This window comes from Corythoichthys intestinalis, chromosome 3, assembly GCF_030265065.1.
Source record: "Corythoichthys intestinalis isolate RoL2023-P3 chromosome 3, ASM3026506v1, whole genome shotgun sequence".
Classification (NCBI taxonomy): domain Eukaryota; kingdom Metazoa; phylum Chordata; class Actinopteri; order Syngnathiformes; family Syngnathidae; genus Corythoichthys; species Corythoichthys intestinalis.
Window position 1 is genome coordinate 49,457,789 of NC_080397.1, and position 12,493 is coordinate 49,470,281.

General features: G+C 39.0%; 1 protein-coding gene across 1 annotated transcript in view; it reads left to right on the top strand.

Annotated features, from left to right (window-relative positions):
• Window positions 1–1,172: 1,172 nt before the first annotated feature.
• LOC130912977 (transducin-like enhancer protein 1) overlaps window positions 1,173–12,493 on the top strand; it is a 74,745-nt gene continuing 63,424 nt past the window's right edge. Inside the window, exons 1-3 of the mRNA XM_057831190.1 lie at window positions 1,173–1,641; window positions 1,773–2,095; window positions 4,407–4,507. Coding sequence (XP_057687173.1) covers window positions 2,072–2,095; window positions 4,407–4,507 — 125 coding nt within the window. The 5' untranslated portion in view covers window positions 1,173–1,641; window positions 1,773–2,071. The remainder of the gene's footprint in view (window positions 1,642–1,772; window positions 2,096–4,406; window positions 4,508–12,493) is intronic.

A 12,493-nucleotide genomic window follows, 5' to 3' on the forward strand; every position in this document is an offset into this window, starting at 1 on the left:
ACTGTTACCGTTTCTGTTATATATATATATATTAAAAAAACAACTTTAGTAAGGGGGAGGTGTAAATAAATTATAGGATTAAGATGTGTTATCAACGAAAAAAATTAAAAGTGTTCGTTGGCTGTCACTGAGTAGCATTTGCGATCGCTACACAAAGCTAACTAAATCAACCCTAAGAACGGTAAGAGACGTAGGACAACCAGAGGATATATAAGAAAGACAGGGCTGATGGTGAAGGCTCGCTTGTTGAAACAGGAGAATGTCATTGTCAGTCGCGTCGATAAAAAAGCTAAAGCTATGCTTAGGTCGGCTCGTTTTTTTCCGTCTTTTTCAGCCTTCGACACTAAAGCCATCTCTTTAACTGAACATTTTTATGTTCTTCCACATCTTTGCCAGTGAATTTGACACCAGGCACATCATTTTCGGAGAGAATTGGTAGGTTTAACTCTGTAAACACTTCGTACACGATTTCACGTACACATTTCCTATTAGGGACAAACGGTGGCTTGTCCTTACTTAGCAACATTAGCTAATGTCATGAATATTAATGAGCGGAAGTGACGTGTTGCTTGCGATATGTCATTGAAAATAATAAACGGTTTTCCTGCTGAGTGTGTATTATCACCAAGTTGTCGTTGCCCTTGTAGACAATATGTGCTCATCTGTCAATGTTCGTTTGAAATAGTTGGAAACCTTTATTTACTACTACTACTTACGGAGTAAAATTGTTTTAATTTATAGACGAAAACACTTTTAGTAAACGTCGACTGAAGCTAGACGAAATTAGTCTTGAGTTTTCGTCAACAAAAACTAGCCGAAGACAAACACATTTTGACCTGACTAAAATATGACTAAATCTAATCAGTATTATCGTCCAATAGACTACGAAAATTGAAAGGGTTGCCAAAAAAAACACTGGTTGAAATGAGTTGAACGTTTAGCGCTGTTAATGTTGGGCAACGAGGTCATTTTTAGATTAATGACAAATGATAGTGCAATAGATATAGAAATAGAGGGAAGTTTATTTATCTTGACACTTAGTAAAAGACTCAATAAAGTCACAGTTTACTGTGCGTGCGGGTATGTATTTACTGTATGCGTGTGCTTGTGTGTGTTTGGCAGATTACTTGGTGGAGCCACGTTACTTTGATTGACAGCTGCGACTTCCCCCTCCCTCCCCACTCGCCTCCCGCGCCTCTCAAAGTGGCTGCGCTCTGATTGGCTACCGTCGGCGTAGCTCAACCAGGTCAACGGCCATAAAACGGCCAGTTTGCGGCGCGGCGATTGGTCCGAAGCGCAGGCCAGCCTCACAAACCCACGTGGAACGGAGCCCTCGATTGGCTGGTGTGACCACTCTGGAGGCGGTCCTCCAGTTTCGGTTAGCTTGGAGCGTGAAACCGCGTGAGAAAGTTGCCATTGAAGAGGGAAGTATAGTCGGACGGCGGACTACTGCTCCGGCCACCGCCACCACTGCCGCTTTGGAAGTAGTTGTTATCCAAACTAACATCATATTTCCTTTTTTTCTGCTTCCACACGACTGTTATGTATCCACCAGTCATCGGGGAGGTAGATATATCAAAATTACTATTTGGCGGACAGCTCGAGTGAGTCAAGTGGGGGCTCTTCAGTGCAATTTACTCGGTGAGGATTTTGTTGTGACGGATACTTTCCCCGACATTTTTCTTCTTCTCGGAATACATCGGATCAAACAAAAACAACAAAAAGCGCGGTGACTACTCCTGGTTTTTCATTGCTCACCTGGTTCTTTACAGCCTCGAGCTTAATGAGCCGCTTCCCAGTGCTTTGCTGCTTGATTTACTGCCCCTCTTCCCGCGGGAGAGTGGGGGGCTAGAACACGCCCGGAAGAGGAGCGCGTTAAACGGCTTGCTTGGCTCCCAAGTGTCGGTCCTTGCGTGGAAAGGTCGACGGATGGCTTGGTGAACCGGATCACCACCTCGTCAGCACCGACCTCACCCCCAATCCCAACCTATCCTGGTTTGGTGCTTCTCAAGGGGGGCGTCGTGACGGAAGCGGGAGGACCCCCCCTCCTCCTCCTCGTCCGGAGATAACAATGTTCCCCCAGGGGCGGCACCCGGTAAGACCCTCACAACCTCCAACCACCCCTTGAGGCTTTTGCTCTTCATCACCTACCTGTAACATCCTGACATAGATGCCAACCATATTTCATTGACGACTAATAGTAATTTAAAAAAAAAAAAAAAATCATAATTGTCTGCTCCAGCACCCCAATTTTCCTCGTGAGGATAGCTAGTATGGAAAATGTTCAGTACAATATTTAATTGCATATAACTGCTTCTACAAATACAAGAAAACTTTTATATAAATTGCTAATTGCAATGCAGCAGCAGTATTTGACAACCCATGCAAAGTTATAATATGAATAAGTTGGAAAGAAAATGCCATTTTACTCGGGCTACAGCTATCGATTATTTTAGTAGTCGATAAATCGATGAACTAGTTAGTTCGAATAATCGAGTAATCGGATAGGGAACATAAGTTGAGCCTCAAACGGTATGAAAAAACAAATAAATGAGGATGTAATTTAGGGCTGCAACTATCGATTATTTTAGTAGTCGATTAATCGATTAACTAGTTAGTTCGAATAATCGAGTAATCGGATAAGGAACATAAAAAATACCTGACCTGAGCCTCAAACGGTATAAAAAAATGAATGAGGATATATGTACAATTAAAGAACAACTGGCTAACTTACATGGCAAAAGTCAGCTAGCTTAAATGCTATAAAATGCCGGGTTTTTCTTTTCTTTTTTTTTTTTTTTTTTTTTTTTTTTTTTTTTTTTTTTTTAAACAATGGTCTCAACAAATAGTTCAAACACATATTCCCACAAAAAACGGCTAAATATACCTTTAAATTGAATTACAAATGCATTAAAAAAACATCTCAAACCAAAACTTAGCTTATGTTGGTCTAAACAGGAAGCAGCTCGATTCAGCCATATGAAATGAGGCAGACTAGAGGGCAGTGTATCCACCAAAATCAATAAAACTAAATGTGAACACTATTACAAACCATTACAACACCACTGTCATTAAACGAATACTCGAAGCAGCAAAATTTAATTCGAGTATTTTTTTCTAGTCGAATACTCGAGTTAATTGAATAATCGTTTCAGCACTAATCTAATTACAACAAACAACAATTGGCTAGCTTACATAGCCAAAGTCCGCTAGTTTAAATGCTATAAAAAGCTAACTATTTTTTTTTTTTTTACAGTGCTCTTAACAAACGGTTCAAACACACATTCCCACAATAAACGGCTAAATATACCTATAAACTAAGTTACGAACGCATTAAAAGAATTAGCTCAAACAAAAACTTGGCTTACGTTGGTCTTAACAGGGAGCAGCTGGATTCAGCCATGTGAAATGGGTTATGTCATATTCACTGTTGCCACCAGAGGGCAGTGTATCCACCCAAATTAATAAAACTAAATGCAAACACTTTCAAAAGAAACCATTACAACGACACTTTAATGAAACCAATTTCGAAGCAGCAAAATTCAATTCGAATCTTTTTCTAATCAAATTACTCGAGTTAAGTGATTCATCATTGCAGCACTACATTTTACATGACATTTTCAACTTGCTAATACAAATAGCTATCAAAGAACATACCCCACTTTTTAGACTATAAAGTGCTACCCCCACACTTTGAACCTTGTATATAGTCCAATTCAGTTTATTTACTGGTTTTCACAGCCTAATGAGCTGCATGTCTTTTCTTGTAAATATCACTTCATACCATGTGGGTGCTTGCGGCTTAAAGTCCCATTACACGTTATATGTGAACAAATATATTTTTCATGTCATAAAAAAACCTTTGGTGCGGCTTATAGTCTAGTGTACTGTCCAAAAATTTGTTTTATATTGACTGCTAATGCTAATTTCATTATGCCACAGGTGTCAAACCGGTCCTCAAAGGGCCGCAGTGGGTACTGGATTTCATTCCAACCAAAAAAGATAAATACCTTTTCACCAATCTGGTGTCTTACAAGTGTAATCAGTTGATTCTTGTCAGGTGCTGCTTATTTTAGCAGAAACCTCATTGGTTGAACGGTTATGCTGGATCTGTTGGAACAAAGACCAGGACCCACTGCGGCCCTTTGTGGAATCGGTTTGACACAACTGCATTATACAGATCTGGATTAAAAAATCTGGTGACTAATAATATTAATGTAATAGCTGTTGCATGGATCATATCAATTGTTCTCGCAGGCCTTTTATGGCCCACGTGGCCCAGGTTTGACACAATTGTCATAGCTGTAAAACCATAATGGTGGTTATTAGTGTGAATCTGGACTGGACATTTTGGTTTGCAGCGTGGCATTTATAATAATGCATTTGTGTGTGTGTGTTTATATTAGACTTCCCACCAGGCTCCAGGCCAGCCGTTTAAGTTCACCATCCCAGAATCCCTGGACCGCATCAAGGAGGAATTCCAGTTCTTGCAGGCCCAGTACCACAGGTAGATAATACTTAAGCATTTGCTTTCGTGTCTTCTATACATGTCTGAACTGATGTCATCTGTGGGTTCGAAATCAGGGTCATAAACATTAAAAAGGTATAAGTTGTATGTAAAATAGTATATGTTAATATAATACTAATAATATCCCTGTGACTCAACCTTGTAGAAGCGGAAAGTGATGGATGCAGGAAAGATATTTAGTATGTTAAATACATACAGTGGAGCAAACAAGTATTTAGTCTACCACTAATTGTGCAAGTTCTCCCACTTGAAAACATTAGAGAGGCCTGTAATTGTCAACATGGGTAAACATCAACCATGAGAAACAGAATGTGGAAAAAAAACCCCAGAAAATCACATTGTTTGATTTTTAAAGAATTTATTTGCAAATCATGGTGGAAAATAAGTATTTGGTCAATACCAAAGGTTCATCTCAATACTATGTTATGTACCCTTTGTTGGCAGTAACGGAAGCCAAACGTTTTCTGTAACTCTTCACAAGCTTTTCACACACTATTGCTGGTATTTTGGCCCATTCCTCCATGCAGATCTCCTCTAGAGCAGTGATGTTTTGGGGGCTGTCGTTGGGCAACACGGTCTTTCAACTCCCTCCACGGATTTTCTATGGGGTTGAGATCTGGAGACCGGCTAGGCCACTCCAGGACCTTGAAATGCTTCTTACGAAGCCACTCCTTTGTTGCCCTGGCTGTGTGTTTGGGATCATTGTCATGCTGAAAGACCCAGCCACGTCTCATCTTCAATGCCCTTGCTGATGGAAGGAGATTTTCACTCCAAATCTCTCGATAGACCCTACTCACCTACGTCACAAAATGACGTGTCGCTGTATCCGGTCGCCATATTGTCCGTATTTTTTAGACTTATTCTCATTGTTTTCAATTAGTCGTGCAAGTTATAGAGCAATTCATGGAAGCCCCGGTGTTATCTGACGCTGTAAACTCATTGGATGCGTTGCATAAAAGGCGGTATGTGGAAAAGCTTCAGTTTATTCATTCGCCAGATCCATATTTGATGCCTAAATCGATGTTTTTCGACCCGCTGTCTTCGCCGTCTTTGCCTGACATCTGCTAGCTACCCTGATATTTACAACTATCTTGTCCACACAAAATCAGCCTATTCTCACGAAAGTTTGAAAAACTTTAAGAGCTTGGAGGCTTATAAATACTTCGTTGCTGGTTGGGTGAAACATGTCCTCGTCCACGAAAATTCGGCAGGAATCTATCGTGTGCTCGGGAAGGTGAGTTAGGAAATTTTCAATTCAAAATCTTTTGTTCTTGCTAACATCCACTGTCAAGTCTAATGTTTTTCATGTCATTTGTCAATGGAGCTAGGGCTTTTAATGTTTATATGGTTTAGCGATAGCACTCTCACTACATACATATATAATACGTAATAAATACGAAGTGCGATAGCACTAGTCCAGATTGTCCCTAGTTGAATTTATTTTTTGGCTTTTGACCTCAATAGTGAATTTGTAAATTAATTGTATGACAACTGTCTGATTATCCCCTTATAATTATATATTTTCAGGTAGTTCATTCACAACGTCTGAGTGTATGTTGTCGGCGATTAGCCTAGCAATGATCTTAATTGTGGTTGTCAGCCCAAAACCCTCTAAATATATATTAAATGCGTCTTACCAGATATAAAATGACTACTACATAATCTGTGGTAGTCGTTTGGAGCCCAGTTTTCTCGTTGAATTGCAGCAGTCAATCTCGGTCTCCTCTCCGGGTCTCTTGGAATACGGTAAAACTTCAAGTCTCTCCATCTATCTTCTCTGTTTTTGCAACCGACCGCCACACACGACTTCACCATTTTGATTATTAATGTTAACGAGCAGAAAAACACGCCATAATAGGAGGAATTTACGAAGCGCTAATGCATTAACATGACGAGTATACGGACAACATGGCGCGGGGGCGTGGCTGTGACGTCACATGAGTAGGGTCTATACATGGCCCCATTCATTCTTTCCTTTACACAGATCAGTCATCCTGGTCCCTATGAAGAAAAACAGCCCCAAAACATGATGTTTCCACCCCCATGCTTCACAGTGGTTGTGGTGCAATTCAGTATTCTTTTTCCACCAAACACGAGAACCTGTGTTTCTACCAAAAAGTTCTATTTTGGTTTCATCTGACCAGAACACATTCTCCCAGTCCTCTTCTGGATCATCTAAATGTTCTCTAGCGAACCGCAGACAGGCCTGGACGTGTACTTTCTTCAGCAGGGGGACACGTCTGGCAGTGCAGGATTTAAGTCCCTGGCGGCGCATTGTGTTACTGATAGTTGCCTTTGTTACTGTAGTCCCAGCTCTCTGTAGGTCATTCACTAGGTGCCCCCGTGTGGTTCTGGGATTTTTGCTCATCGTTCTTGTTATCATTTTGACGCCACGGGGTGAGATCTTGCATGGATCCCCAGATCGAGGGAGATTATCAGTGGTCTTGTATGTCTTCCATTTTCTAATAATTGCTCCCACAGTTGATTTCTTTAAACCAAGTGTTTTACCTATTGCAGATTCGGTCTTCCCAGCCTGGTGCAGGTCTACAATTTTGTCTCTGGTGTCCTTCGACAGCTCTTTGGTCTTGGCCATAGTGGAGTTTGGAGTGTGACTGACTGATGTTGTGGACAGGTGTCTTTTATACCGATAATGAGTTAAAACAGGTGCCATTAATACAGGTAACGAGTTGAGCCTCGTTAGACCTTGTTAGAAGAAGTTAGACCTCTTTGACAGCCAGAAATCTTGCTTGTTTGTAGGTGACAAAATACTTATTCATTCATTCATCCACTCTAATTTGGAAATAAATTATTTAAAAATCAAACAATGTGATTTTCTGTTTGTTTTTTTCCACATTCTGTCTCTCATGGTTGAGGTTTACCCATGTTGACAATTACAGGCCTCTCTAATCTTTTCAAGTAGGAGAACTTGTACAATTGGTGGTTGACTAAATAATTATTTGCCTCACTGTACAAGCAAGGTCCTGGGTTGATTTAATTTTGTATGTAGAGGGTCCACTGTACTACTATTACTAGTAGTATTAGTAGTAAAGAAACATCAATAGATTTGTAAGACCTTTCAAAATTGTGTTTAAGACCTTTTATGAGATTTTAGGAGACTCTTAGAGGCCATAAATTCAAATGATTGGATTTAAGACTTTTTTTTTTTTCTAGACATTTTAAGACCCCGCAGATACCCTGTCTATTACTGCATCAGCAGTCATTATTACAGTAAATATTTGCGAGAAAAACAATTTTAACCAATAAACAAATACATTCAAATGAAAACAGTAAGTACAGAATAACTATAACCGAGTATTCCATGATCACAAAATCTTACATTACCGTGCAAATTAGTTAGTCGCCAAAGTTTTGTAGCATCTAAATGTTGTATGTCAGTACCATAATACGCAGGGCACCCCCCTTTCTAAATGAAACTATTTAAACTTGGAAGGGTTAGACCTCTTTGACAGCCAGAAATCTTGCTTGTTTGTAGGTGACCAAATACTTATTTTCCACTCTAATTTGGAAATGTATTCTTTAAAAATCAAAAAATGTGATTTTCTTTTTTTTTTTCCCCACATTGTCTCTCATGGTTGAGGTTTATCCATGTTGCCAATTACAGGCCTCTCTAATCTTTTCAAGTAGGAGAACTTGCACAATCGGTGGTTGACTAAATACTTATTTGCCCCACTGTATAGTATGTTTTGACGGAAAAACACAAGTTCATGTTCAATTTACAATGTATTTACAATTAATTTTAATTTACACAAATAACCAAATTAGGAATGTCTCCGATCCCATCACTTGATCGGAAATCGAGCAGATCGGGCCATTTTTCAGAGGATCGGAATCGGGCGAAAAAGATAGGGTTTTTAATTGGGAAAAAAAAATACATATTTGTTTTTGGGTTTTTTTAAGGGCTAAATAGAACCCAGAAATACAATAGCATTGCCAAAAGAAACAATAATATATACGTTTTATACTCGGCAACACTTAATAAAAAAAAAAATAAAAAAAACAACAACAACAAAAAAACAAGTGGAAGAAGAAGTATTTTAAACAACATGTTTGGAACTTCTGTTTTATATTGAAAAGACTTTCGGTTTTGATTAGGGCTCTGTTATGGTTATGGTGTTGTGTAGTATCGGCAGTTTCTCAAAATCAGGTGACTCGGACTCTGGTGGGAAAAATATGCAATCGGGACATCCCTAAACCAAGTATTTCTTAAGGCAAGGCAATTTCTTTTATATAGCACAATTCAACACAAGGCAATTCATAGTGCTTTACATCACATGAAGATCCACGAGCAGAGATGAAATGATTCGTAAAAATCGCATTACATCAAAAGAAAGTTAAAACAAAGACAGTCAAAACAGGAAATAAAATTATACATAAAAATCACATTAAATCATCAATAGAAGTAAAAAAAAAAATAATAACAGTAATTGAAATCAGAAATGGAAATAAAGCGAAAAAGGAATAAAACGCAAATGGCTTGAAATTTGAAATATATAGACAGTTATGAATATGCTGAGGTGAACAAAAGTGTTTTTAGCCCTGATTTAAAGGAGCTAACAGTTTGAGCACACTTCAGACCTTCAGGTAACTTGTTCCAGAGGTGAGGAGCATAGTAACTCAATGCTGCCTCACCCTGCTTGTTTCTTGTTCTTGGAACATACAGCAGACCGGATCCAGACGACTTTAGGGCTTTAGATGCTTCATAGGAATCCAACAAATCAAGCATGTATTTCGCTTCAAGGCCTGACGTTTTTTGTAGACTTCACACTGGAAGCCAGTGTAACGATTTCAAAACCGGTGTAATGTAGTCCAGTTTCCTTGTACTGTATTTGTGAAGACTCTGGCAGCAGCATTCTGTACTAGCTGCAGTTTCCTGACTGATTTTTTAATTAAGACCTGTAAATATACCATTGGAATAGTCTAATCAACTAAAATTGAATCCATGCATAAGTTTTTCCATGTCTTGTTTAGTCCGAAGTCCCTTAATTCTCGCTGTATTTTTTTTTAGGTGGTAACAAGCCAGTTTTAGTGATGAACTTTAGATGGCTGTCAAATTTTAGGTCTGAGTCAATAAATACACCAAGATCGTGCCACTTATATACAGTATTTGTGTGAAAAAAGTTCATTTTATAATTTTTATGATTGCACATTTTAAAATACTATGTTAAAATAAATGTAATTTTTAAATTATATTTTAAATGAATGTATAATAATCTGTTATTTGACTAAAAAAGTGGAATAAATATGTAAATATAGTATTTTTCTTCTTCTTTTCTTTCTTCTTCTTTCTTCTTTCTGCAAAGCTGTTATTTGATTAAATATTCATGAAAGTAAAAAAAAAAAAAAAAATACAAATAATTGTGTAACTAACCAATGGTGGTGGGGGAATGCTCAATTAAACCAACAAATATTCAAGGACAATTGATTATAAACATTAAGTAGTTCAGGGTGTATCTCATATAGGAATGTCCCGATCGCATATTTTTGCATCCCGAGTCACCTGATTTTGAGAATCTGGCGATACACAGTCCCGATGCGATACCGAATAAAAAAGTCTCTAAAAATATGTTGTTGTTTTTTTAAATTTGAACTTCCAAACATGTTACATTACCGTACTGTTTACACGACAGTACTTCCCCTTCCGCTTTTTCCGGGAGTGCTGCGGAGAATAAAACGTCTATTTATTTTTGTTTCGGCAATGCCATTGTATTTCTGGGTTGTTTTGTTACCTTTTAGCCCCGGGGTGTCCAAACGTTTTGCAAAGGGGGCCAGATTTGGTGTGGTAAAAATGTGAGGGGCAGACCTTGGCTGACGTCCTTTACGTAGAACAATATATTTAAGCAAATTTTAGCAAACCATTCTGTGTGTCACATTAGAGCAGGGCGGTAAACCGAAAATTTACCGTCACCGAAATTCTTAACGATGACCGACGTAATTTTGACCATGTCGGTAAATTCGGTAAATTAATAAAACAAGAAAATATAGTCTTTTCATCCCGCTTTGATTCTGTGTTGTTCGTCTATGTTCATTCCCCTTTAAGAAAGCAGTGAATGTGCTTACGTAGGGAGTCACGTGATCATCAGGAAGCCAATCAAACAAACGCCCGGTAAGCTAACGCTAGCAGCTAACGCTACAAGCAAAACGTGATGGAGTGTGGCTTAAGGGAGGTTCACCAAACTTTCAACCGACATTTAGTTGACTCTTGGTGGCATCCAGACGGGCTTTCACCCGCTGTCCTCCTTTGTTCTCACGATTTCCGGAGATGGTGCCTTCAGTGCTTTCTACTGGTAGCCAGGCTAACGCTAGCTAGCGGCTAACGCTACAAATGAACGTTATGGAGTCGGATAGCGGCTCTAACCTTGTCGAAACGGCTGAACTTAATGAGTGGATTGGGCACGGACTGCATCTAGCAATTACTATGTGGCGTTATTTTGTATCTGTCTGTGTGTGATTCCTCTGATAGCTTTTGTGATGGTAAAGCATTCAGCATAAAGTACAATCCAATGGCGAAACTTATAATGACCGAGAAATGGCCCCAGCTATTTTTATTGTACGTGCATTTATTAAAAAATGCACTGGGGGGAAAAAAAAACCTTAAACCATAAAGTAAACACTTGTATTTAATAATTATGTCACAGCAGCCATTAACAATAAGTTGTCTTTTTGAAGTGTATTGTTCAAGCTGCAAGTCATTTGTGTTACAATTACATGTTTGCACAGGCATATTGATTTTGACAATGTACATTGTTCAAGTCATACACGCTGTTATAAATGTTCATACTTGAATTCTTATTGCTTACAATACATTTTTATAAACTTAATGTTTAGACTGCATGTACAATTGTTAAATACAGTATATCAAATTGAATGCTGGTAAATAAATCAACAAGAAATAGTTAATCTGTATTTCATGCATTGATTCAGATTTTCAAATTATATAACAGTCCGCTTGGGCGAATTTATCGTCATTTATCGTTATCGAGATAAATCTGCTCAATTTATCGTGATACATGTTTAAGGCCATATCGCCCAACCCTATGTCACATTTGCTTTAATATTTTTTTTAACTAATAATTTCAACAATCTCGCAACTAGCCTCTTTTGACTCTCGGGCTCTTGCGAAATACTGCTGCTGTGAAATTAAACTAGCTTCAAGTTGCTTCAATTTCTCGCTGCGTATCTTCCCTGAAATCTTGTCATACATGTCCGCGTGCCTCACATTGAAGTCTTTAAAAACAGTGACTGTCTCTACAAATAAGGCAGACACAGTTGTTGCGTATTTTAGTGAAGAAATAGTCCAATTTCCACCTATCCTTGAAGCGTCGGCCGTCGCAGTCAACTTTTTTTGTTGATTGTCGCCATTTTAGAAAAATTGAAGTAGAGGGTCACACGGGGTAATGTTGCTTACAGTGCTGCTGCCTTTTAGTGGGTAAATGAGGAGCAGCATTTAATGTGTAAGCTACTTCATATGCTGGTAGCAGTACTGCTGACCAATTTATTAAGTCTGTGTGCAGGCCAGATGTTATCGATTTTATGACAGAGACTGGGGGCCGGATGAAATTTGACCACAGGCCGCATTTGGCCCCCGGGCCGGACTTTGGACATGTCTGTTTTAGCCCTTATAAAATGAAAGAATATATTGGGAAAAAAAAGAAAATCCGATCCTTTTCACCCGATTCTGATCCTCTGAAAAATGACGTGATCAGCCCGCTTTCCAATCACGTGATCGGATCGGGGACATCCCTAATCTCATTTGCTGCCCAAAGTCAGCTGGGAAAGCTCCAGCACCCCTGCAACCCCGGTGGATTCTTAATATAGACTCTCTCTTGGCTGGATAAAAGACTGAAACGGCTGCAAGCGGCCCGCAGGCCATACTTTGCCTATCCATGGTCGATTCCTAGCGAGCCACATGTCACCCGTTAGCATAACAAACTAGCCTCAGACTCA